The sequence below is a fragment of the Lethenteron reissneri genome, chromosome 7, assembly GCF_015708825.2.
Source record: "Lethenteron reissneri isolate LAM-NWPU_2019-01 chromosome 7, ASM1570882v1, whole genome shotgun sequence".
NCBI lineage: Eukaryota > Metazoa > Chordata > Hyperoartia > Petromyzontiformes > Petromyzontidae > Lethenteron > Lethenteron reissneri.
The window spans coordinates 5,014,531-5,042,332 of NC_083785.1; the positions used below are offsets into that span (position 1 = coordinate 5,014,531).

At 53.9% G+C, this 27,802-nt stretch overlaps 3 protein-coding genes across 6 annotated transcripts in view; 1 reads left to right on the forward strand and 2 right to left on the reverse strand.

The window, feature by feature from the left end:
* Positions 1-183: 183 nt before the first annotated feature.
* On the reverse strand, positions 184-12,028 carry AAAS (aladin WD repeat nucleoporin). The gene is given in 18 exon segments (XM_061573594.1): positions 184-447; positions 931-1,015; positions 1,328-1,391; positions 2,291-2,358; positions 2,657-2,753; positions 3,714-3,804; positions 5,800-5,860; positions 6,623-6,747; positions 7,290-7,410; positions 8,087-8,139; positions 8,141-8,231; positions 8,505-8,603; positions 8,999-9,045; positions 9,267-9,358; positions 9,736-9,791; positions 10,487-10,641; positions 11,470-11,658; positions 11,776-12,028. Coding segments are annotated over 17 exon segments (1,566 nt in total). The 5' UTR covers positions 11,608-11,658; positions 11,776-12,028; the 3' UTR covers positions 184-324.
* Positions 11,874-21,080, forward strand: LOC133358803 (uncharacterized). The gene is made up of 5 exons (XM_061577254.1): positions 11,874-12,102; positions 15,155-15,273; positions 16,798-17,157; positions 18,184-19,266; positions 19,625-21,080. The coding sequence occupies exons 1-5, from the start codon at positions 11,874-11,876 to the stop codon at positions 19,880-19,882; spliced, it is 2,049 nt and encodes a 682-aa protein (XP_061433238.1). The 3' UTR covers positions 19,883-21,080.
* LOC133356249 (insulin-like growth factor 2 mRNA-binding protein 3) overlaps positions 21,074-27,802 on the reverse strand; it is a 30,995-nt gene continuing 24,266 nt past the window's right edge. For all 4 annotated transcript variants that reach the window (XM_061573652.1, XM_061573644.1, XM_061573670.1 and 1 more), the window contains one exon: positions 21,074-27,760. In XM_061573652.1, the coding sequence (XP_061429636.1) occupies positions 27,614-27,760 (147 nt within the window). In that variant the 3' untranslated portion in view covers positions 21,074-27,613. The remainder of the gene's footprint in view (positions 27,761-27,802) is intronic.

Consider the following 27,802-nt stretch of genomic DNA (forward strand, 5'->3'; position numbering starts at 1 on the left):
TCGACGTATTCCAAAGCGGTCGTATACCGAGGTATGACTGTACTTGGATAAACACGCCCCACGCCATAGGAATGTGGAATTACCACGACTAGCTCGGGACTGTGAACAAGAGATGAGCACCGCCTCATTACTCACCTTACTAGAAATTCATATTAACATCGCAAACCACAAAGTTTTTGAGGATAATTTTATTGATTCAAAAAACAATTCCATCACGAGACACCTGTGCATGAACATCGCTGCCATCCCCTCACCGGTGCGACCCGCGTGCTGTAGTGTGGTGGTGTGGTGGTGGTGGTGTGTGTAAGAGACGGGGCCCGGTTTCTACAACTCGGAGAAGAGACCCAGGGATCGCGAGGGCTCAATGGCGGCACCACCACAGTGCAACGGATTCTCACACCTCGCGAAGTAGAAGGGAATGTACGACACGTGACCGTTTGACCAGCCCTGCTCACACAGTGGAGGGACACACACAATGCAGGCACAGCAGGTTGTGACGCGTGCGCACACCGGCAGCTACAAATACACACGAGCATTCACATCAGTATTGAGTTCAGCACTGCATGCTTAACAACAAATACTGAAACGGTAGGCTCTTTATTGACTCAACACATTCGTCAATGACACTGCCCATATGCTGAAGAGATGGGCCATTGCCCTAAACATCACCTACATTATATATATGCCTTATCCTTTTAGGGCAGTGTCATGCATTAATGTGTTGAGCTTTATCTGTGCTCATGCACTACTGCCAACACAGCATTGCAATTTGTATAATACCATTTTATGTAACAGTAAAAATAATATAAAATCAGCAGCCGGCTGCTGAAATTGGACGGGTTGGCAAATAGGGCATTGTACATGAATCAAGCAACGTCACACAACAATGTGCGCGAGCATCACGGGCGAGGCACGGCCGGTGTTCCTCACCACGGACAGCAGCGCTCCCTGCCTGAAGCTGGGATGGAAGGCCATGAGCTGGGGAGTGGCGCCCTCCTCTCCCTGCACGAAGCCACTGCGAGCAGAATATACACCGAGCGGCCACGGTGAAGGTGGTGACGTGAGGCTACTGTTCTTTCAACAATATTTCTGCAGCCAGCACACGTCATCAATTATACGTCCCTCCCACTGTGCCGCGGCTAATAGTCACGTGCTTGCTCAAGTTAACGAGCGATCCGCACCTCCGATAAGAAGGGTTGGTTAGAAACGGTGCAGTTTAACACGAAGAATACATACGGTACAAAAGAAATTTAACGTACGATCTGGAAAATACTCTTGAGAAATGAAGCCTTGGTTATTGTTACTATAATCATCGTTAGTCACTCACCAGGGCAACAGCTCAAACACGGGGTGCAGCCGAGTCTTAAACACAGCCAGACACGAGTGGACACCTGGTGGACATGCACACACATAAAGATCCCTCGTATAGCCTTTAACAGACTGCTGGGGCAAGTGTTGTTAGCCAGCAGCTATCATAGGCCGGCATGTTGAACTTCTTTCGCACTGTATGTAGCCAACCGTGCTAATCGGAGTTGCGGCCAACACCACACCTAGCTACCTTAGCCTCCCAAGAGGCGATGTTTACACACCATACCAGGTACTCATTTGAGGTTGAGTGGACCTAGGGGAGGCCCAGGGCTGGTTCAAACAATCGCCACCGGTGCTGGCCGTGAGCGAGAATCGAACTCTGGTTTCCGAGTTCAGAGCAGGGCGCGAACCACTACACTATTGTTCTCCATAACGCAAGCACACACACACGTGTACAGTGTGTTGGCTTCCGAGATCCACTGTTGTGAACTTGCATGGTTACTGGACGTTATAATCGTTGTTGGTAGTGCAGCACCCCAGTCAAGACCAATGATCCCCTATGCTCCCTCCTCCCAGCTCCAAAGAAACAGATCGGGTTACTCAGATTACACGCTCATGGCCAGACCTCTGGTTAAACGCGGTGTGAGCAAGGCAATTGTTGTGTATTGGTGTGTTGTGTTAAGCAGGCATTTGTTTCACGATATTAATAAGTGTGTTTTGTCACCGCAACATGGGGCCGATATTCCCCATACACATTCGAAATTAATTGCTCCAGCACGGTATCCATATATCAGCCTGAAAGGTTTTCGTTCACCCTAAGAAGTAGTGTGGGTGAAGGCGGGGCGTGCCTCACAGGTTGAAAATCGCTGATGTATCAGTGCAGAGGAAACATGTGAACCCTGAAAAAGTGAGGCAAGGATACACAAGTCCGCAAGTGTGTAATGCATTGTATCCACCATACACACATGAGGGGAGGTTTTACCAATGATCAGGACTGCCAGCCTCTCTCCACATGGGTCCCACACCATAGACTGCACCTCCCCGCCAAGCCTGCTCACAGTGAGCACATAGGCACGCACGCACGCACCCATGAGCATACAGCCCATGTGAACACAAGCTCACAAAATCCAAGAACCATTGCAAGTCATGGCAAGTACCCAGAACCAAAGACGTGTGCTTTCGTGGCAATCTGTGCTTCAGGGTTGTACGGCGAATTTACCAGGACAGGTGAGACGGTGGCACACCACGTGAACCCAGCACAGAATTACATTGCCCCACCGTGTTGCTGCCGACGGCCCCGCAGAGCACAAAGCAACCGTTGTGTGCATGTGCTTGCATGCGTACGTACGTGATGGAGGTCTCGTCAGTCGTCTGCATGTCGATGGAGGAGAGGTCCACACACACGGATGCTGCTCGGGCCCCCCCCACTGTGCTCTCGGTGCAATCTGCAAACACGAAGACCTTGTCACTGCATGCAGCAACAATGGGGCGAGGGGAGCCATGCGTCCTCTTCTCAATTCAATCTCGGGGCTCAGCGCACAGCAACCTGGGAATAATGCCAACGTCTCTCATGATCATTTCAGTCTGTGGGTCTCTATGTGAATATCTAAGTTTTTCTGCAAGGCTGTCGATGTAAGTCTATGTATGTGTTGTGTTGTGAAGATGGATGCGAAGACAGAACTTCATGTAGGGGCTTTCGCCAGTTTATGACAGGGAAAAGTACACTTACACCAGAGGTAGGTGTCTGCTACACTGGGTCCTTCGCGTGAACCCCAGGCTCTACTCTTTTTTCGAGCCTCGGCTATCCCCTTGGGTTCTCTCACTCGAGTCGGGATGGGGGTTCAGCCAACACCGCCCGACCGAGGAGAGCAACCCCTCTAACTCTTAAGCGGCTCTCACAGATTCTTCGAGCCCTGCCCTCGGCTATCTCTTCGGCTCTCCCACTCGTCGAACCCGGACGGGGGTTCAGCCAACACCGTCCGGTCACGAGCGGGAGAGACCTCCTTCAGCCGCTCTCGGTCCGCTTTCGTCACGGGGTCCCCCTTAAGTATCCCGCATGACATGACGTCCGCGCGCCTCACAGCGCTCATGATGTCACGTCATCACACTACTCCTCTAGATATGGATAACTGTTGTGAATCTACAGCTCAAATAAGAACACCAATTCTTGAAAAGATAATTTGCAAGGAGCATTTCAGATGTTCACGAGGGTGCTCCTGAAGCTATCCACTGGTTCACTCGCCAACCTCCACACGGACATATAAACACTGCTGACTAACTCTCCAAGTCAGGTCACTCTTGTAAAGAAGACTACCCTGGTCTCTTTAGTTTTCACCTGGTTAAGCGAACCCAAAACAACCAAGCGAAACAAGAACGATAATCCCACAGCCCACAGGCGCACGTACCTGCAGCAGTGGAAAACGTGAGGCCGTAAATCAGGGTCTCTCCCTGCACAGCAAAGAGAAGGTGGGTACCGCCCGGGCCCCAACACGCCGCCTGTGCGCGCGCACACGCGCAAGAATAGGCGAGGGTCAGTCACCTGTGTGTCCTGTTTATCAATCGCAGCAAGGCAGTCTTACGAGTGGCCGATGGTAAAGAAAAGTGACAGAGCAGCAGTCAAGGTATGGAATATGTTGAATAGCAGGTCCACCCAGGAGATGCGGCAGCAATGAGTCAAGCAGAGCGAGGATCACTATGGGAACCTCATTTGCCAGTAAAAATATGATCATTGTTTTTTTACCCTTCTATCTGGCAACAAAACTGACACCTTTTTACAAGGAGTCATGTTTGCATAGACCGCAATACCTGCAGTCATAATACAAAACAAAAGAACATAACTCTGATAATGTGCACTGTCCTTGAAGTTGATTGGTCCACACCCGAGACAGCTTTCCTTAGAGCCTAGTCTCACATGGGTTGGACCAGATGACGCCAAAAGGCGCACAACTCAAAGACAATGCACCAGAGTATGAGAGCTCGGGGCAAGCATCTACACTATGGGAACCAATCAACTTCAAGGACAGTGCACATTATCAGAGTTATGTTCTTTTGTTTGTATTATGACTGCAGGTATTGCGGTCTATGCAAACATGACTCCTTGTAAAAAGGTGTCAGTTTTGTTGCCAGATAGAAGGGTAAAAAAACAATTATCATATTTTTACTGGCAAATGAGGTTCCCATAGTGTAGATGCTTGCCCCGAGCTCTCATACTCTGATGGTGCATTGTCTTTGAGTTGTGCGCCTTTTGGCGTCATCTGGTCCAACCCATGTGAGACTAAGCTCTAAGGAAAGCTGTCTCGGGTGTGGACCAATCAACTTCAAGAACAGTGCACATTATCAGAGTTATGTTCTTTTGTTTGTATTATGACTGCAGGTATTGCGGTCTATGCAAACATGACTCCTTGTAAAAAGGTTATCAGTTTTGTTGCCAGATAGAAGGGTAAAAAAAACAATTATATTTTTACTGGCAAATGAGGTTCCCATAATGTAGATGCTTGCCCCGAGCTCTCATACTCTGATGGTGCATTGTCTTTGAGTTGTGCGCCTTTTGGCGTCATCTGGTCCAACCCATGTGAGACTAGGCTCTAAGGAAAGCTGTCTCGGGTGTGGACCAATCAACTTCAAGGACAGTGCACATTATCAGTTATGTTCTTTTGTTTGTATTATGACTGCAGGTATTGCGGTCTATGCAAACATGACTCCTTGTAAAAAGGTGTCAGTTTTGTTGCCAGATAGAAGGGTAAAAAAAACAATTATCATATTTTTACTGGCAAATGAGGTTCCCATAGTGTAGACGCTTGCCCCGAGCTCTCATACTCTGATGGTGCATTGTCTTTGAGTTGTGCGCCTTTTGGCGTCATCTGGTCCAACCCATGTGAGACTAGGCTCTAAGGAAAGCTGTCTCGGGTGTGGACCAATCAACTTCAAGGACAGTGCACATTATCAGAGTTATGTTCTTTTGTTTGTATTATGACTGCAGGTATTGCGGTCTATGCAAACATGACTCCTTGTAAAAAGGTGTCAGTTTTGTTGCCAGATAGAAGGGTAAAAAAAAACAATTATCAGAGCGAGAATCATCAAGGAAAATACGAAACGTGGAATGCAGCGCAACATCCACTTACTATACCGTCACGACCGCCACATTGACTGCCAAGACCTTAGTCTTACTGTTAAGAAAAGTGGGCTTGGGATTGACGTCATGGCTAGAAGGGATGATGGCCGGTGGTAGAGATTTCCAATGTATGGCAGCCAAGGGAGTGAATGTGCCTAAGAGGATGCCCTCGTGCTTCATATCAAGAAAGACCTGGGTTCATTCCAGACTCGGGCCCCTTACTGCGTGGTGTTTGGGCGTCCTACCTCTGCTCTGCATGGGTTTTCTCTAGGTTCTCTGGTTTCTTCCCAGAGCCAAAAACATACAAACGTATTCAGATTTGGGTGGGGCTCTCCTGAGAAAATAATAATTATTGTGATGATGATGCATAGACAAATCACCTGGCAGCGCCCGGCCATTGTGGGCCACTTCTCACACGTCCATGTGCGGGTCTCAAACACCCTGCGTGGACAGAAGAGTAGCCCCCATTAGAGGGGGGGGAAATCATGAGCATTACGAAGCACAGTCACACCACCACATCTTCACAGAACGCTCTGACCAGGGCTTGCTGTTCAATGGTATTTGTGTGCACGTATGTCTGTTTTAACCCAAGCACCTTTTAAGGTTCAACATATTTTATAGAGGGGAAAAAAGTCTACCTAGAGTGTGGGTTTCAGTGTATGTATGTGTGCATGTATAAATACATGCAGATCTTTAACGTAATGATACACACAGTGCGTACCGTCACACAGTATCGCACATACACACAGTATCGCACATACACACGCATTGTCACACATATACATGCAAATATGGGAGGGGGGGGGGGGCAATTTCCCTTATTGCTCCTTCCCGGGCCTTTGAGGTCAAGTCGACTCAGGGGATGCTGTTAACTCACGCGGCTGGGAAGCGGCGGCACCGTGGTTAGCGCACTGCGCTACAAACTGGCCGACCCGAATTTGATTCCCGCCTCACGGCCAATAACAGTGGCGAATATTGTAACCGGTCTTGGGCCTCCCGTAGGTCGACTGAGTCCTAAATTAGTGGCTAGTGCGATGTGCTAACATCTGCACTAGGGAGACAAAGGCAGCCGGGGGTGGGGTTGGCCATTCACCCCCTCATGTGCCATATCGGCCTTCATAGGTGTTCGCTAACAGCACTTGCCCCAACGGTCTATTAAGGCTACACGGGGGTCCTCTGCCTTTTGTGTGTGCAGATGGAAACCTGAACATAGGGGAAGGTGTAGCAGCTAACACGCGCCCGCCACTGGGAGCCCACACCAGCAGGCTCACCCCTCCTCCACCCGGGCACGGCACCGACGCGCAGCTCTCCGTGGCCACGTCCCACACCTACACGCACGCACGCACACACGGGTGCGAACCCCTTAAACCACACATGTAAAGGCCTGCAGAATGTTTTTCCTCGTGATTAGTCTGCCTGGGATTTCTAGGTTGCTTGTAAGGAGATAATAGTAGTATTTTAAACTTGTCACGCACCGCTGCACGACTCAGAGGTGCGAAGAAGAACCATGGATGACCAGGAAGGGAGCAGCCAGGCGGTGAGCCAGCGCTACCAACGATTGCGGTCCTCTATATTTGAAAGTGTTATCTGCCAATTAATGAGTGTTTATTACATTTGGGTGGAAACCAGCGAACCCGAGGGAAAAACCCCCCACATACAATGAAGGGGGGGGGGGGGGCAACAGTATCCCCACACAGGGTACTGTTGTCTCATGGCGAATCAGGGTATGGTGACTTCGACGCCCACAGGAAGAGAGTTTCACAAGATTAATGCAACGATTCGCCAACTCTCGCTGGCTCCAATGAGGGATTACAGGCGTGCGACACCACCGCTGGCAGATGTGGTCAGAAGGTGGGGCTGGGGGTCGTACCGTGATGGTGGTGTGAGCCGGAGAGGCTGACAGCAGCAGGTGTCCCTGTGGTGCCCAGGCCAGCGCCGTCACCGGCCCGGAGCCAGGGCAACTCAACACCTGAGCGCACACGGCCGATGGCCTGAAACGGCCAAACACGCACACACGGGCTCGCAAATCCGTGCGTACACGAGCACATGTACACATACACAGAGAGCCTCCGTATTGCCTTTAACAGACTGTTGGGGCAAGTACTGTTAGCGAGCACCTACGAAGGCCGGCACGGCACACAAGGGAGTGGGTGGCCAGCACTACGCCCGGCCGCCTGTCTCCTTAGTGACGATCTTTACACACCGCACTAGGTACTCATTAGAGGCTCAGGACCGGTTCAGATAATCGTCACTGGTGTTGGCTGTGAGCGGGAATCAAACCCAGGTCGCTGGGTTTGTAGCGCAGCGTGCTAACCGCCGCAATAAAAATAACGCACACATAAACACCCCACATAAATGCACATCTTTTCCACATAAACGTCTGAACTGTACTGGAGCTATGCCAAGCTAGTGCGGCACGGGTAAGGAAGGATCAATTAATTTTCCACTGCACAAGCCGAGGTGTGCTGCTTATGTGGCAGTGGGGTCGTATTCGAGTTGCGCTGAATAACGTCGCATGCACTACTTGTGTCACTAGCCCCACCCCTAGCGCAGCTCGGTTCAGCCTCAATTTTCCAACACGCCGGTGGAATACCACCCATTCCATGCTGGCCTTGTGCTGGCACGGTTCGGTTGTACACGTAGAGAAAGGACATAAGAAGAACATACCGCGTGGACAGGGAGCTCGGGTCGACGGTCCACACGAGCACGCACGACCGACACTGCCACGGCGAGGCCCGATGCGGACAGTGGCTTCCACGCCAGAGCAGCCACACCCTTCTGCAGGCCATGTTTTAGCGTCGGCACCACGTCACTGCGCCATGACCAGCGGGGAAAAAAAAATTACAAATGTAATTGAATTACACATCTAAAACACACATCATTTAGATGCTGCCCAAATCTGCGAGTGGGTCCCAATGCAGAGACAAGAGCACAGGTGAGGCATCGTCCCCAAGAGGAGTGCGAGCGAGCATGCTGGCGGCTGCATTTTGGAGAGACAATCTGCCAGGCGAGCGCAGACTTTTCAACATCACCGAGGCATCGAATCAAGTGAAGCTTCCAAGCCAACGGTCGGCACATCCATCACCTTTTGCCGCTGTACACCCTGACGGAATCGTCCGCAAGAGCCACAGCAAACTTGTCTGTGTGTGGGTGCCAAGCCAGTGATCGCAGCAGGCAGCCATGCCTGCGGAGAAGCACAGACAATTTTAATTCATAGAAAAATAGTTTGCCTGGAAAATCCCTTGAGATGTTACATCTCGTTTGCAAGGGTGTACAAGGATCTCCATTGACAAACACACAGCATGATGCATACAAACACAGCATGATGCATGCAATAACCATCATAGCAAAACACAAAAATAAATACATTAATAATTAAATGGTGCACACTGCCAGTTCTTATAGACACTGATCATGAGACGCACTGGCGATGCACCAAGCTTGTTTCAGAATCACTCCACTGTTGACGACGTGAGCTGCCCCGGGTTTTCAGACAATCGGGAAGGGCAGCCACATTAATCGGTAATTGTCCCCTACAGTCCAGAGCTCCAAAAGATAGTGCTTCACACACAGCCTTACCAGTCAACAGCCTGGGAGAAGGTGGCCACCATGTCATCTCGGCTCAACTGGGGAACATACAAAACACTTTTTATTGCATTGAAAGTCATTCATTCACCTACAAACATCGGACCTCACTGAACCGCATTAAAACATAACACGTCATGTCATGATATTGAATGTAATAAAAACATGAAATGAGCAACCAGATCACAATATTTAGCAAAACTGAAAATGTGATTATTTTTCGTTTCACCAAACTGTCGAATCCCCAGTGAACGGCACTCACTGTGAGGTGTGGGAACACGGCTCCGTGCAGTGAGTGCACCCAGCGGGCAGAAGACAGAGCAGCGTTCCACAGCGTCATCACCCACACAGGCACTAGGATGGGAGGCGCACCGTTATCTCAGCCACACTCGCAGATTCAACAGTTCCATAATAAACTGGGCGTGCCCAGCTCTCCTCACACTCAGATCCAAACACAAACTGTGTTCCATTATCTTTTATACGAGAAGTTCAATCGAGACTAATCACAGGTGGTTAATTCCTACTACACAAACTCCCATGATCATCTTGGCATGGGGAGACTTTTGTTCAGCACTGGATTGACAAAGGGCTATATGTTATCATTTATTTATTAAACACCGGATAGCGATACAGATACAGCAACACAACCAAGGCCCCCACCACATTAACAGCTCCCTCACCCAGCCGCTTACCTAAATATTGACAATGTCTTTTACTATAAGGCAACTCACCATCATCTTCCGACTTAAACAACTTCTCTAACAGCCTGGCGAGACCACCCGAATGCCTGCACGTACATCACACACAACACACCAAACCACACGAGGCAGCAACTCCTCATTAGATACAATACACCGTTATAAACTCTTACCTACGATTAGCACAGTTGGCTACATATGGTGTGAAACAAGTTCAACACACATACAAAAGCTGCAGGATTTTTTTAAACAGTAGCTGAGCACTAGTCCCAATGCCCGAAACATCAAGTGGCCTACAAGAAAGAGAACTAAAGTCAAAATAGACAAGAGTTAATACGTTTATTGTATAGCGTTTGGGAAAATTAAGAATGGGATAAACTTCATTCAGGCGAGCAGTGCGAGGCAAGAAGTGGAAAGAAAAGTGTTGTAGCCTACCATATGCCGGTTTGGTTGTGCACAGTCAACATGGAGGAATGGAGGTGCTAAGTTCATAAGAACAATATAACCATGATAGTAGCGATATAATAGTGACTGGGTGATGGGGTGGTTGAGTGGCTAGGTGAGAGGAGGTAGGTCGACGAGATAAGAGGAAAAGTAACCATGGTAGCAGTGATAAAAAGGTGATTTACTTCATCTATCTGACTAATGTATAGTATAATAATCAGACTTGTTGTATGACTGCTTTATAATGAATTCTATTCAGCGAGGTAGGAACTGGGCGCTCCACCCGAAATATGTCGACCGTGCGACGTCAGTGTCCCCCGGAGTGTGCGTGGTGCGGTACCGAGCTCGCAGTCGGCCCTGCCGCACTCCGGCAGCGCTGAGCTCTTGGTTCAAGAATAAGGGGCGCAGGGACAGGGGGTCGGTCTCACTGAGAACCCCTCCCCGCATCCACCCCTCGCAGCCCAACACCACCTCCGGCAAGCCCAGCACACTCGCCTGCACACAAGCAGCAAGCACAACACACAACTATATAAAGAAACAAAGATCCCCCCCCCCCCATATAGGCACGCCGGATCAGAGGGGGTGGTGTTCATCAACCACTTTGCCGCCTTTGCCCTCCTGGTGCTGAAGTTCACATATCGCAACAAGTCCTTGTATAAGGGGTTGCGTCAACCTCAGCAAGGCTTGGGACCAGTTCTGATATCACTCGCCACCGATGAAAGGCCTTGAGTATCAAACTCAGGTCTCCGAGTTCATAGCGTGGTGCGCTAACCACTACACAACCGCTCCACTCACATACAGGACATTTATAGAACCGCCATTCTTCACTCGGTGGCAATGACGTCACCACGGCTCATGTGCCAGGCTAGGTGCATGTTGAGGCTGCATGAAGGGTCGACGGCTCGAAAGCAGAAAGTCACTGGACAGACCAGGCTGCTATGGGTTGACTGCCTAAAGCCACTGTCATGTAACCCACGTGTGCTCCCCGCTGTGGAGAGACCCACAGACACACAGGAACACACAGAGACACACAGGAACACACAGAGACACACAGGAACACACAGAGACGCAGAGACACACAGGAACACACAGCGACACATAGGAACACAGAGACACACAGGAACACACAGAGACACACAGGAACACACAGAGACACACAGGAACACACAGACACACAGGAACACACAGAGACACATAAGAACACAGAGACACACAGGAACACACAGAGACACACAGGAACACACAGAGACACACAGGAACACATAGGAACACAGAGACACACGGAGACAGGGAGGCCGCGTATACTGCGCGAGGAGCACGCACCAGCGTCTCGTCCTGCGGTGAGTAGCCCCCCTTGGAGCCCCACTCTGACGCCGTGGCGGCCTCAAGTTCGTGGAGAGCGGAGAGGCCGAGTGGGAGCCGCGACGGGGGAGAGCCGGGGAGGGCGCGCAGCGAAGACATCCTCCTGCTGCTGCTGCTGCTCCCCTCACCTCCTGCTGCACTCACAACTCGCTGCAACGGGCACAAGCAGGGTCACCTCTCTGCCTCTCGTGTCCCCCGTGTATCTCTCTGCCCTGTGTCTCTGCTTCGTGTCTCTGCCTCTTTCAGTCTCGTGGGGTGGAGGCCTACCAGTAGTCAAAAGCCTCGACCTCGCCTGGCTACGCCGCCGCGGAACTCGGCTGCAGACGCCGCCCCCGGTTGGGGGGTGGCGGGGGTGGTGGGCGTGGATGTCGCGGTCGGTGCTGCAGATGAGGGCGCTGCTGCTGCTGCTGCCGCCGTTGTCTTGGCACAGGGGAGGGGGGTCGGGGAAGCGGAACGCGCGGGGAGAGAGGGGGGAGGAGACGGCGCCGCGGGACCCACGATTCAAAACGGCGCCATTGTCCCAGAATGCCCCGCGCCGCCACTTCTGTCGTGGGGACGTCACGGACCACGTGGGGGTCCCCCCCAACCCCGCGAGTGGGGGCGGCTGAGCACGTGTCACTCGGGACGACTCCCCCCACCCCCCCGTGTGCGGAGAGCCTCAAACAGCCTGTTGTGACAAGTGCCGTCATCAGCCAGCACGGCACACGAGGGGGTGGTGTGGCCAGTGGCGATGTTCAACTTGTCGCACATTACGTAGCCAAACGAAACACAAAAGCAGGAATTAGTATAAAGTACCTAGTACCTGAAATGAGTACCAGCAAATGAGTACCAGACTACCAGGTACTCATTTGAGGCTGAGTCAACCTCTGGGAGGCCCAGGACTGGTTCAGATAATCGTCACCGGTGTTGGCTGTGAGCAGGAATCGAACTCGGGTCGCCGGGTTCGTGGCATGGCTAACCCACACACAACCCCCCCACGCCTCTCCATTCACCCGTCTTGTCAAATTGCAACGCGCCCCGCAGTGTTGCTCACTGTTAAGTAAGTAAGAGAACCGCAGACAAGCGGGAAGGCAGCAGTCACGAGGTGAAGCCTGCGCCAAATCCCCCTCCTCAAGCTCTGCGGTCCTCTATATATCAGGGTGTTATCGGCCAGTCTGTTCACACGTATTGGAGGAAAGCGGGGTAACATTGCTCAGGACTGTCCGTGTACTGTGGTGCCACGGCCTCGAAGCAACTCGGCAAGTGCCGCGACTCCCCCCTGGCCCCCACACTGAGCACACACTGAGCACATACACTGAGTACCCACACTGAGCACACTGAGGACGCTGAGCACACACACGCAGCTCACACGCTGAGCACCCACACGCAGCGCACTGAGCACACACTGAGCACACTGAGCACCCACACGCAGCTCACACACGCAGCGCACTGAGCACACTGAGCACACACACTGAGCACACACACTGAGTACCCACACGCAGCGCACACACACACGCAGCGCACACACGGAGTGTCCTGGCGGGGGATTGCCTGGCACGGCGGGTTTTAATCCCAAGGGTCCCTAGGATGAAAACCCCACGGTTTCCCGGTGCCAGGAGATTGGCCGACCCTCGCGGGACCCCTGAGTTGGCTGATAATTGTATGGGCGCAAATGGTTCACGGGGTCGGCCGCAATGAGTCATTCACGACATCGGGAGGGGCTGAGGGTGGAATGTTAGGCAAGAAGAGCAGACAATGAGGTCAGAATTAATGAGCACGGAAGGGCAATGGGTGGTCGGAGCAGCAGCACGCAGCACTCCACGTGGGACACAGAACCAGGGAGCGGTAACCACAGGTAACGTCACCCCGGGCTTTTGAAGTTATGGGAATAAAAAGAGGAGCCCGGGACCATTCAGGTTTCTTTCTTCTTCAACATCTTGGCCGCCAAGACCGACTCCCTGCCGTCCTGCCTTCTCGAGCCGCTCGCAGCATCCGTGAAACGCCAGCGAGTGCCGCCACGAGGCAGTGATAGGTGAAGTTTCTCTCTCGTCCTCCTCCCTCCGACTCTCACAGCGTCCGTGCGACGCCGTGAGTGGAGCTGCGAGGTACTTGATAGGGCGTCTGAGTATCAGGGGACTTGGGTAGCAGTCGGCGAGGCTCTTCTCGCCAAATATTCCCTCCGGGCAGTGCAATTATCAAATAGAGCAAGTCAAGATCTATAAGTATCTTGTGGTCATTCTTGATTCAAAACTGAAATTTGAAGATCACATTGATTATATTGGTAAAAAGACAAAAATTAAAGTTGGTTTTCTGTAGCGACACAAGCACTGCTTCCCTCCTATGTTCCGTTTGGAATTTATAAAAGCTACCATACTGCCTCTACTTGATTAGTGACATCGTGTATAAATCAGCCCCAAGTACTGTACTGAAGAAGCTTGACTCAATGTATCACTCGGCCTTAAGATTTGTATTGAACTGCCCATATAGGACTCACCACTGTGATCTGTACATTGGGTCAAACTTAACATCTCTCAATGTTCGACGGCTTGTGCATCAGATCTTATTTATTCATGATGTACTTACAAAAAATCCGCAGATTACCTGCTGGATCTCCTCTCTGTTTCAAAGAACAAATTTGACCTAAGGTCTTCGCTCATTTACCAGCTTCACATTCCCTATTGCCGTACAAATACTGTAGGAAGGGCCTTTGCTATTGATGCCCCCAGGGTCTGGAATACTATTGCCAATAAACTGCAACTTGAATCACTACCTATGAGATCTCACTCAAAACTGCTTTAGAGGAGTTGTACACCCCTAGCTGCCACTGCAATTTAGTGGCCTAAAATACAATGTTTCGCTCCGGATGATCGCTGCAAAGTATGATTTGTGTGTGCTGATCTTAAAGGTGCATTGCAAAATGTTGATACTCCGACTGATGCTCCTACTGTTGTGGAGTGACTCATGCAGCCAGCTATGGCTGCAGAGTTTGGTAGTACATGTTGTTTACGTCGTTTATTGTGAAAATTCGGTCACAGTTCCTATGACCACTGTTTCATTGCTTTTATGGCTTTATTTTGGTGATTTTCTAAAAGTTTTTTGGTTTGGCCATGTTTGTTTGTTGTAGTACAGAGTTATACTGATGGCCTTAATCTAAGTTGTCTTGTGGTTGTTGTTGTTTGACTTGCATTCCACTAGGATTTTTGCACACAGTGTTGGTGTACGGTGCTTTTTTCTGCAATATTTTGCTGTCTTTTCTTGGATTTTCTGTTTGCACTCAGTCACATATTCACTTTAAGATGTTTTTTGTTCGTGTTTTTGTTTTTTGTTTGTTGTGGTTGCACCCGATTCAAGAGCCGAATGGCTCACAGGGCTACACCTAACAAATGAACTTGAAACTTGAGGATTACGCCGCGAATAAAAGTGAGCACAGAGCATCGGCGTGGTGTCTGTGATTGCTGTGTGGAGCGACTGCGTGGGGAAACGCGCTGCGAGAGTGGACGCGGAGCCGCAGCGCGGGCGCGCGGTGAGGTCATCGCTCGCAAGTGCGGGCGCGAGCGTGGCGCTGCGTGCTGCTTTAGCGTTAGCTGCGGTGTGTGTGAGGGTGAACTCCTCCGTGCGGCGGCTGTCAGCCAGCGGCACGTGGATGTCCCTCGGGGCGCTCGCGCAGGGGGCCCCGTCACTCGGGCGGCGGGGCCCGGCGGGAGACGACCGACCGAGGCGGTGAAGGAGGGAGCGGACGGGGCGGACGTCGCGCCCCACCTGCCTAGCGAGGGCGGTGGGGTGGACGTCGGCCCTCACAGTACCCCCAACAAGATATAAGAAAGTTCCACACTTAATGTATTGAAACCTCCTGGCGAGCCAGGGTACGCTAAGCACGACGTCCACGGCAACGGAGTTCCACGATGTGTACGGGAATCCACCAACTCTCGCTGCATCCTCCTCCTCCACAGTGCTGATTGCAGGCCACGTGCGGGATGGCCACCAGGGCTCGGCCTGAGAGTTCGAGCCAGCAAACTGATGCTCCTGCTGCTGCTTTCACCTTTCCTCATCACGCTGCAATCGCTACTTTTGTGATCCCGATCTCACTTGAACAACACATACGTGATTCCGTGAGGTTGACGTCTGGTTTGTAAGCTACCTACAGAAGTCGCTTGTCTTACACGGAACTTGTGGTTGTTGAGAAGGTAGACTTTTTTGGAGAAATAGACATTTGTATGTATCATTTCGACTTTTCCAAACAAATCAAATTTTTATCACGGCTCTTGAATAGTAAATGCTGACTGAATAGACGTTGACAAACACGAGCACGTGGAAACAAAAGCTCAAAGCTGCGCACAGAATAGAGGAGAGGTGAACGCTTGGAATTGCACCGAGAGTCAGGAATAGGGGCGCGCGGGTCACAGAACAAAGGGGTCACGCTGGCAGAAGACGCAAGTGGGCCCTGAGCAAGTATGAGGCGTCATGGCGAGAAGGGACGATGGCTGATGGACAAGGCAGTACAATGAGGGATCACGCTCGGAGAAGGACGTGAAACCAGGAGATGGAGCGATGAAATCAGCTCAGGTGCTACGTGGGTTGCCTATTACATCACGAGACGGCGAGGGAGGGCTGCATTTCAGCCGGCTCTGCCCAAGTAGGCAACTCTGAAAATATTTTCCGCATCCGTTACATCACATTCAGGAGATCTCTCGCGATGTCTGTGGCTCTCTGAGTCACGTGCCACTTACTCCAGCTGACTGGCGGTCGAGAACATATTCAGTGAGAAACGAATCCCTGCTGCGAGAGAAGGCGACGAAGCTGTAATCCAGCAGCAGTGGATAGCTCAGTCAGTGTGAAGGGTGACTGCTGCACACTGCATGGTTCACTTCTCTCGGGGACGAGGAGGCCAAAGGCACCTTGAGGGGACCTCAACGGGGTCCCTAGGTGGGGGGTGGGGGCGCATTCCCGGGGTCCGTGTGGAGGAGGCAGCTGAGAAGAGATCGTGGGGGGGCAGACGAGGGGGAGGCGAAGGAGGAGGGGGTGGGCAGACAGACGAGGGGGGTGGTGAGGAGCGGCACCCTCGTCCCAGCTCCAGGATTTTGCACCCCCCCCCCATCCTCGCGCTCCCTCTTTCGAAAAATCTCTCTCGACCCCGGGGGCCCTGGGGAGGCCCTGACCCCAACGAGCGACGCGCGGGGTCGGGGCTCCTGGGACCAGCCCCAACCCCTCCCCGCGCACGCGATGAGAAAACAAAGCGGCGGAGCGCATTCCCCGCGCCCAAAATACCCGGCACGGCCATTGTCGTCCGCCTATTCCGGGACGCGGGGACAGCTGCGCGCCGTGACGCGCGGCCCCGACTCGAGTATCGCATTCCCCGCTCCGAGCCGGGGGCCCTCGGCTCCTCCACTACCCCGGGACGAGTCCACACGGGTGGCACAGCCACAGGCAGCTCACAGCCACACGCAGCTCACAGCCACACGCAGCTCACAGCCTCACGGGTGTCACAGCCATACGGAGCTCACAGCCACACGGAGCTCACAGCCACACGCGGCTCACAGCTACAGGCAGCTCACAGCCTCACGGGGTGTCACAGCCTCACGGGGTGTCACAGCCTCACGGGCCCCGCTTGGAGCGAAGCGCACAGTTCCCTTCTCGCCGCGCTGTGTCACTGCCTCCTCGACACCTTCATCGGTAAGACTGGTGGTGGTGCTGCTGCTGCTGCACGTGATGATCTGTGTTTCTGTCTCTCCGATTCGTGTCCGTGTCCCTGTGGTCTGTGTCTTCTCCGCTCTCTGACACCCGTGTCTGCGGTGTGTGACCGTGCCGTCAGTGCCATGGCGGTGCGTCGTGGGTCCTGCGCCTCTCTGCTCGGGTCTCTGAGTCGCAGCACCACCATCATCGGCAAGTACTTTCTTCACAAAGTACTGCCCTCCAAGTACTGCTGGCCCATGTGACGGGACATCTTTGAGGGTCCCTGACTCCAGGAGACGTCTGGGATCGAGTGTGAACACGGGAGGTTTGCGGGGAAGTAGCCATGGGGGCTATGTCGAGTGGAGGGGCAAGAAGTTTATGAATTCAAGGGGAGCACAAATATATGTTTCCCTCCTCTCCTAAAAAGTGTGTGGGGAGCCGTCCGTGCACCCCGACACCGCCGTGTTACTGTGCCCTTCGACACCAGTGGCCAGTTGCAGAAAACGCCCAAGAGTGAACCCTTCCCTTAAATTCAAATTGTTCCTCCTGAATCCGCTCGCCGGCCCCTGTGTCTCTGTGTGTGGGATGGATGGGCGATGTGGCACCAAGGGGAGATGAGACGACAGTGTGGTGACCCAGAAGCTGGGATGGGGGGTGTGCAGGTAAGTTGTGACTGCCCTGCGTGCACAGGTAAGATGTGGCTGCCCTGCGTGCACAGGTAAGATGTGGCTGCCCTGCGTGCACAGGTAAGATGTGGCTGTCCTGCGTTCACAAGTAAGATGTGGCTGCCCTGCATGCACAGTTGAGATGTCGCTGACCTGCGTGCACAGGTAAGTTGTGTCTACCCTGCGTGCACAGGTAAGATGTGGCTGCCCTGCGTGCACAGGTAAGATGTGGCTGCCCTGCGTGCATAGGTCAGATATCGCTGACCTGTGTGAACAGGTGCAATGTCGCTGACCTGTGTGCACAGGTACAATGTGTCGACCCTGTGTGCACAGGTAAAATGTGGCTGTCCTGCGTTCACAGGTAAGATGTGGTTGGCCGTGCTGGCGTGGCGGCTGGGGTTGGCCTTGCTTTTGCATTCGGGGGAGGCAGGAGGTCCGGCCGCATGGCAGGACTGTGTGGTGCAACTCGGGCCTCCCGGCCTGCCGCTCGGCCTGCCTCGACCGCTTCCTCCCGCTCAGCCCGGGGCACCTGGGCCTGGCGCAGCTTCTCGTCGCATCGCTGCCGCTGGCACTTTACCTGGCGGCGGTGGCGCACAGGAGGCCCTGGAAGGCCAAGACCACGAGATCTTGCCATCACCACCATCACCACCACCACCATGAAGATCACGACGAGTCGGAAAACGATGAGGACGAGGACGACGAGGACTACGAGAGAGACGTTCACTCGGACAAGTACGGGCAATTCTCCGTGCCGAGCGAGGGCGGCAGCGAGAAACGCGGGGTCGCGGTGGCCTCCCGGGGCCCGGGACGCGCGGCCGGCGCCTACATCACGGTGGGGGCGCACGGCCACAACTCCGGCAGAAGCAGCAGCAGCAGCGGCTGCTTGGCCGCGCGGCTCAAGATGGAACCGCCACACCGGCAGAACGCGCTCAACGCCACGGGCCGCAGGGGTGCGGGGCACCAGGGCCCGCACGGGGCGAGGAGGAGGAGCGGGGGGGAAGGATGCGGGGCCCTTAGGGGGCCCGGGTCCCTGTGCGCGTACGTGCTGCAGGTGTCGCTGAGCGCGTTGCTCGACGCCGCGCTGCTCTGCGCGCAGCTCTATCTGTACGCCCCGCTGCTGCCCGTGGGCCCGAAGTTCACCTGCGGGGCCGCCGCCCACTTCCTGCACCGTGGGCCCGCGGGGCCCCACGTGCAGCCGTGGGACCCAACCGCTTGCGGTGGCGGCCACGTGGAGTGCACGGTGGGGCGGCCGCACGACAAGAGTTTGGCGCTGATGGGGCCACTGGGCCTGTCGGGGCTCGCGCTCTGCCTCAACTTGGCCGATCTGCTCCTGTGTCTGCGGCTGTGGCTCGGAGGGCACTCGGGACCCCCCGAGCGGGGAACGAGGCCGTCCGGGCTACGGGGACTCGGCGAGATCTCCGCGACCTCGGGGCACACGGAGGAGGTGAGAGGCGCAGGGAGCCTGGCTCCATCCCGCCAGAGGATCCGTTCACACGAGGAGCGCCCACGCTTTACCGAGTGTGGGCGCTCACGATCAGACCCCTCGTTAGTCAGAGGCCCGCAGGGACCACGGGACTAGCGGGTACAGGTGATGCAAGCGATATACATGGCACCGGGGGTGCAGGCAACGTGAGTGACGACACATGACACTGGTGACTCTGGGAACACAGAAGATTCAAGTGACTCGGTAATACAGGTGACACATGAAACGGGTAACGGGTGACAGAGGTGACGTGGGACAGGTGATGTAAGAGTGACACAAGTATTAGGGTCTGACTGCCCACCCCCTTTTGCCTCCACAGCTGCAGGAAAAAACAGAGGAGAAACCGGGAGTCGCTGCTTTTGCCGGACCGGGAAATGCCTCCCTTGGGGAGATCAAGCGAGACCATGGTCCCCCGGGATCGGATTTCCTGGGTCCCCCTTACAGGGTTGCCCCCAAGGCCCCCCACGACGTCTACCCGTGGCTCTCGCCGTCGGACGTGGTCTGCGCCGCCCTGGAGCCGGCGGCAATTGGAGCGGACGAGCCACGGTTCCCGCGCAAGCCGTCCGCCTGGGTGTGAGACCCCGTGCCCCCCCTGGGTGTGACCCCGTGTCCCCCCTGGGTGTGAGACCCCGTGCCCCCCCGTGTCCCCCCTGGGTGTGAGACCCCGTGTCCCCCCGTGTCCCCCCTGGGTGTGACCCCGTGTCCCCCCTGGGTGTGAGACCCCGTGTCCCCCCTGGGTGTGAGACCCCGTGCCCCCCCTGGGTGTGACCCCGTGCCCCCACTGGGTGTGACCCCGTGTCCCCCCTGGGGCTCCTCCCGTCCATCCGCCCGCCCGCCCACACTCCGGGCGCGAGGGCTCGAGAAACAGGATCCTGGGGTTCCAGGGGCAGTCTCAATGCGGATAGATTGCAATCTGATGTGGATGTAATATTGTTAGGCACGGATGAACTTTTAAGACACGGATGAATATTATTTGTAATTGCAGGAAAACTGGCCGCATGTATTCTTGGAAGAATGGATTTTTGTTACGCATGACATGATGTATTGCGTATTGGAAAAACCGATACTCGTGTCAGATAAACAGACTTATAAAAGCGGATAAGCCGATGTCTATGCTTAATATGTGCACCTGACGCCTATAGTACTGAACTTAAAATCCAAGCGTCTAAATGCGACCGTAGCTCAAAAGTGACCATAAGGGAGCAACGTAGCCGGGTGGGTTCCGAGTTTCAGCCGCCCGTGATCAATCAGCTTCTGAAGTGTCGTGAGTCGATTAGCTCAGCCTGGTCAGGAATTACACGAAAATAAGCATTACATTTGTTTTCCCACTTTGGCAAAATTCCGGATCGATAATATGCTAAAGTGGCCGACATGTGACTTGGAAGGGATCTCTAGGAAGCAGTTGTGCCATATCCACTTCCACAGGGCGTTTTCGAGCACTGCTCTCCAAGGTTCTGAATGGACGCTTCGTCCTGTGGCATTACGTCGACTCAGCAATCGGAATACAATTTGGAAAAGACAAGACACAGTATATATACTGCGCGTATATTTAGATACTTTAGACAATGAGCCCCACTGAGGGGGAGGCATCAATGCGTTGCTCCCATCATGAGAATGCGGAATGTCCAAAACTGGCTCAGGGCTGTCACCGGGAGGTGAGCAGCGCATCAACACTCAATTGAGCAGGAATCGCTTTGACGGCGACACAGAGGGCGGAAGACGCGAGCGTTGACTGGGAGGTGGTGTTTGACGTGCGACGACGAACACCTTCGTGTTGTACAATTCTTTATTGTCATGAAGCCCCAACTGTGACTCGACGCCAGAGCCACTGTTCGCATGCTGACAGCAGCGCCACGGCGCGCGGGTACAGCCGCCCTGCCTGCCGCGGGGGGTTTCATCAGCTTCAGGCCTAAAACTAATTACAAAAGATTGCAAAGAAATGTTCATAAAAAAGAATGTACATTTTTAAATCAGTGACGCAATTCCAGAATACGCGCGCATGTCTCGCCCTGCACGCAAGATGGAACTGATCATCCCCCCGGTCTGCCGCGGTTGGTACGGCCCCACGCTAGAGGCCCGCGGCAGGAGGAACGTTCCACGTTGTCGTACAGGGGCGGCATGATTCTCTGCTGCTGCCATGCACGCCACGTCACATCAGTGTCGATAAATGCAATTAAAAACAAATACTTCCTCCCATAAGCCCGCGTCCACGCGACTCGCGGACCGGGAAGTCGGCACGGCCGCTCGGCCCTGCCGCACCGCGTCGTCTCGGAAGGGCCGGGCAACACGGCGCCACCACGACGCACGAGGGTCAGAACGGCATCGGTGCCACCGCGCCCTTCGCTCAGCTCTGGTTCCACCGCACGAAGTGTCGGTGTCGCCACACTCCACGCCAGACTCCGGTGCGACCACACTACCTACACCAGCGACCGCCCCTGGCTTCAGTTGGACAGGGGCTAGACTCCACCACAGGTTTCCAAGCTTTACGCGACGCGCTCGGGCGGATTGACGATCGTCATTCACCAGCGTGCGGGCTCCCGTAGGAGCTGAGGGCACTGCATGAGCCGTCTTCATAGACCGGCTCACAGCAGCCGAGATTGGGAAATCCGAGGCGGAGAATGTTTCCCCACCACCACCAGCACCCCTCTTCCAACTGCAGCCACGAGCCACCACTGCTCAACACAGCTCGAGCACCACAGTCACCACACCCCACAATCACGGTGTCCCCATCCACAATACAGGTCTGGCGTCACCACACACAGCCCTGGTTTCACCACATGATCACCACACCTCACACAGGCACACGTGGACATCACACGGGGGGGGGAAGAGAAGGGGATTGGGTGCGCATTTCCGAGCCCCACTCTGCTCAGGAACCCACAAGAAACCGCGCGAGCAACGCAGCCCCCGGCTCGCCACGTCAACTCGCGCTGCCGTCGTCGTCGCAACGCGGCGCATTTACACGGCGCCCTCCGACGCGCCCTACATTCATCGCGCACGCCGCGGGTTTCGCGCTCGCCGTACGCGTCGTTTAAAACCGAGGGAGGGGACGGGGGTTTGCACAGCGAATCCACGGCCTGGTCGGCTCGAGGAGGCGGCCAGTAAAGCCGTGCCCGGCTGCATAGAGCACGGCGAGGGAAGCCATCCCTCCACTTGGTGTATGCAGCCGGCCACTGACCTCTCCGGGGGGCACGCGACCCCGTTAACACGGGGCCCACGGGGGCCTCCGAATGCCACGGCACAGAATGTCCCCATCGATTGGGGTCTCTGCGCCGGGCTTGCAGGGGTTCCCGGGGGTCCCTGCGTCTCGCGACCCCCTCCACGCGGGCCCGCAAAATCGCCGGGCCGTACCCCAATTGCGGGGCTCGTGGGGGCCACCGCAACACCGCGGTTGGGTACAGAGAATAAACCGACGGCCGTGACCCCCCTCCCTGCTCTCTTGCAAGGACCCTCGCAATGACATCGCTTGTGTGGCAGCAGTGGTGCGAGACAGCTGCCAGCCAACACCCTCGACGAGGGCCGTGGCCGGTTTCACGAAACCAACATTTGTACTGCGCTCAAGGAAACAGAGTGGAAAATTCCACTTCGACTGTTTTACAAAACCGGCCACCGACCCTCAGGCGTCGCGTCAACCCGCTCCGCCGCGACCTCCTTGTGCCGGGCTCACGATGATGTGGGACCCGGCACGAAGCTGCGGGGATCCAGGGAGGGGGGCCCTCGGGCCGTCGCCAGGTGAATTTCTGCAAAGACGCGAATCCACGCCGCGTGCGGCGGCCCTGCCTCCCACAGGCGCCGGCGGAGCGGAGCGCCGGGCCCACGCAAGCCTCTCAACTGTCGCAATCACATTCAGTTACACGGCAACATTTGTAGAGGATTGGCAACTGAACAATAACACACACTGCACGCGTCGCTCGTGCAGACGCGCTACTGCTATCGTCGTCGTCATTATTCACGTATACTACTGACCCTATCGGACACCGCGCCCGTTCTCTGGCTAAAGAATCCGTAAGTGATGCATCCGGTGTGCGCCCCCCACAGCGCTCGCTGCAGGGGTGGGGGGGGGGGGGTGCCGGGCGCGACACGGGGAGTGGAAGCACTCTGACTTGGAGGGGTCGGGGGAGGCGCCGCGGTGCCGCGGGGCGGCGATCGCCACCGTGACGGGTGGGTCGCGCTCGTGGTGGTGATGACGCTGGCAATCGACGGATGTATCCTGACAACGACCACACTTCTTCAATAGGGGCGTCCAGTTTAGCCGAGGGATAACACTAACGACAATGCTGACGATTACGATGGACGTGGCTGAATACAACGCGGGGCGATCCGCTTATAGATACCCCACTGAGATAACAGAAATGAAAGAGACAACATTCCGATTCTCGACGTCTCCCGCCAATCTCAAGACGTATTGAATCTCTCGACTCTGTCCTGGTAGACTTTGTCCAGATACGGAGCCATCGCTTGCAAAATATCCAACCGCCTGTCGACGAGAAAGAGGGCCGTGACGAATCAGTGGGGCATCTCGAAACGCATCTCCCTCCACAACGCCTCGTGCCCACGAGGGGAGGGAGGGGACCGCAGCCACAGTCGCGAACCCCCAGACTCCACGGGATTGGCGAGCACCGAGAGGGTGGTGGTGGTGGTGGGTGTGGGTTCACCGTCCTTGCGGCTGTCCCCCATATTCTGCCCCTTCCTCTCTCTGCATGCCCAATCCAATTTTATGATTTTGTAATTAAAAAAATAAAACCGTCCAATGGCTATCGATTTCATAAAGCTCTCTTACAAAATACCCCGCCAGAATTAAAGGAACGAGTCGAGGTACGTGATCGCCAACTGAGGTAGTTTGTTGAAACAGAACAGCGACGCGCCAGCGCGCGGCGGCCCACGCGGCGGCCCGGCCGGGTCCTGGCCCTCGTAAGGCTTCGTCTCTTATCTACGTTTCCTTGACTTTTTTTACTTTTTATTTTTGCTTTTTTTATTTTTTATTTTTTTATTTGTTTCCCAAATGCCTCAGGTCCGTTGCCAGTAAAATTGTATTACAAAGAATCACGATGGCATAATATACCCCCCTCTCCCACCTCCAAAAAAAACTTTAAAAAAGGTGTTTTTTTAACATTCTGGTGATGTCACGTGGGTTACCGTTATTGTTATTGTTTTAAAAGCCACGCTTCGTGTCGCGGGGTTTAAGAGTTGATCACATTCCTTTGCTGAAGTGGGGGTTGGACGTCCGGGCCTGCCCTGCAGCGACTGCCTTCTTCGCTCGCGGTCTCGAGGGCAGCGAGCGTGGCACGGGGTAGGGCACCAGCACGGAGGTGTCCCAGCTTTGAGCCGAGGCCACCGGGAGTGGCTCGTGCCGCGTGCGATGAGCGCAGCAAGCGACACGCAGCAACGGCCCACCCCGGCGCGGCTGGCCGGCGTGTGCCCCTGTCAACACTCCCTGCCTCTCCAGTTGCCACGCTCACATTGTTGGCAAAATACCAAATTTAAACACGACGCCAGGAATAAAAATACAAGTCCGGGCCTCGCGAGGACAGTTAAGCCTCGGCATTGACAGACTCTTATGTTTTTTCCCGGCGTCCCTCTCTGTGGACCGGACATTTGAGCAGCGGCCACGCCGAGGAACGGCATTCGTCCTGAGTGGGCCCTCGGCAGCCTGGGAAAATCGCTCCGATGAGCACTGCTGCAGGGCTGGCTCGCAGACGGTGGAAAGGTCACACGGTAACCAGGTCAACACAGCACGCAGCTGGGTCCCACAGCGAGACGGCGGGCGTTGCATCAAGCGCCTCCTATCCATTTGCACGTCTAGCAAATGGCAAAAACAAGCAGACGGCACATTGATCTGGACACCACGCGTCGGTGGTGCCCGCGTCACAATTAACGTACGCGCACTCGGCAATACGTGAAGTTGGAAACGCCGCTGTTGCCGTCTCAGACTTGGCTTAAACTAACGTGCACAGATAGAGGTGCGGCACCTGTTCGCTCGATGCAAGACGGACCCAGCGTACGCGCGGAGCGGGGGGTGTGGGTACAGACAGTGCCAACGCAGCTGTTCGTGTGACCTTTTCACAGACCAGACAATTTGTCCAGTTTTGTACTGGACAGTACTTTAAGGCGGTTGAGAGACGTGCTGAGATGTAGTGTGTGTGTGCAGAGGTTGAGATATGCCATGACGTAATGTTCCACGTTGTGGGAGGGGTGTTTTTTGTTATCATTTCCTGATAATATAACCTTAATTATATTTTATTTGCTCCCTCTGGATACGTTTCTAGTGGCCGGATAGGAAAACACAGCCTGACAACTCAACCCCTGCTTTGTCATTGAGTGCGACGGTTCAGAATGTGCCGCTCACTTTGACTTCACTAACGGTGCTGAAGTGACCGACGTACCGTGTTATCTGAATCTGGTTTCACGACGTGAGCACTGGGGGTGTCCCCCTGTGCGTGTGCGCATGCCTCGTGCGTGCGTGCGTGTATAACGTGCGCACATATTCACCAAACGGCACTGACCAGCGTGGTGAAGTATGGTCAAATGTCCCTCATTACACGCATGGTGTGGGGAGGCCCTTGTACAGTAAGGGTTTGACTAAAGTTGCTGAACATGCACATTAGGGTGGTCCTTATAATGGGGTAACGTGATGAGATAATCATTATTATTGAGGCACACCATTGCATGGTTCCAATCTCCAACGAAATAATCTTGGCATAATTTGATTAACTTGGGGAAAATAATTTGGGGTTGCTACCAGCAGACGAATTGTGCTTTAATATTAGATATGCCTTCGCCAAGTCTGGAAATAACTTGCAACGGTCACCAACAACGTGTAGAAGGTACTGCGCTGTGCGTCATTCTCACCACACGTGAGAAGGCGACGGACTCCTTGTTCTGTCGTGGCTCTGACCATTTTGTCTTCCCCCAGCAAGCATCAATGTGCCATTCTTCAGGATCTATGTCCAGAAACTTGGACCTCAAAGTGTGTGCCAAGATGAATTACTCCAAACGATTCTCCTTAATGGCATCGCTCAACGGTGGCTTGTTTTGTAATGTCCTCCCCACTTTCCTCTTGAAGGGATTCCACCACTTTGCCCTTAATTTCTGGACCCTGTCACAGAAAGCATGAGCCATCATCAGCCTTCTCTCCAAGCCACCACCGATGCCCACAAAATGTCTTGATAGCAGCATTGGCAACACTTGTGTTAGCTGCCTTGGAATCATCAAGTCCTTCAAGAACAACAAACCAGTCCCTTCTCCTCCTCCTTGGTAACGAGAGAAAAAAACAGTCCTACGAACATCCACATTTTGATGGCTAAAAATGGCTCTTGCCATTCACTGTGCCCTGTAAAGTCCGCCAGAGGATTTTAACACCACGAGGAGCAACACTCTTAAGGGCTCTTCGTAGTTGATCAGAGAACCAGTTGTTTCTTGGCCAAGGCAACTTGCATTGTCACATCTGCTACAGCAGTGGCAGTGAATTCGCCATTATTGATCGATGCCATTTTGCTGGGAACTGTTTGAAAATGAAGATATCAGGACTGGGTGATAGCCTCAAGGATGTGTTTAAGACTGTCTTGAGCATGATCTCAAACACATGGTACTTGTATGCAGAATGGAGATTCTGCATACAACTTGTGTTCAACCACAACGCATGCTCCATTCCTTTTCCCAGCATTTCAAGGATTTGTGATTTGGTATCTTCTGGAACACCCTGGAAGAAGCTCCTGGAGAAATGTTCTGTGCTGTAATGGTCCAGGGTTTTCTGGAACATTCCAGAAGAACAGATTTGTCCAGTGCATTTCAGGGATGTTCAACCTACTCCAGAAATCTCCAGGTTATTCTAGAATGTTGAAGGTTATTCCAGAATCTTGACTTAAAGCTTTCGTGACTGCAGGAATACGTAGAATAGTTACTCCAGAAGTTTCTAGAATATTACCTCATGTTCCAACGAATTCAAGCAATCTCTAAAATATTCTAGAAACTCACAATTCGAAGCCACAAACTTAAACTTCAGTACTTGGTAGCAACCCCTATAATATCCTTCAAATTGGCAAAAATGTAAGTTATGCATCATTCAACAACAATCCACAGGGTACGCCAATCATGAAACCCATTTTGAAAAATAAGGTCCATCCCTAATGTGCATGTAAGTGTACGCGTGCATGTGTTTGCGTGTGTGTACATGTGCACGTGCGCGACTGCGTGCACGTGCATGCGTGTCTGTGTGTGCATGTGTGACTGGGTTAAGACATTCGGAAGCAGTTTGGTTTTGCCATCTCTTCCGATGTCTCTCCCTTCTCCATGGTGAACGTGACGATGCCTACTCCTCATCAGACTGGGCCTGCACTTGGCCGTCGCCTGACCCGGAGCCTTGGGCGGAGGGGCCCTGTGGGCCGGACCCTGACCTCCGCCTCTGCTGCTGTGAGTGATACTGCTGCAGGATCTCTCGAATCTTGCGCTGGGCAGTCTGGAGGGACAAACAGAGGTGCCAAGCACGTGAGCACCGAAG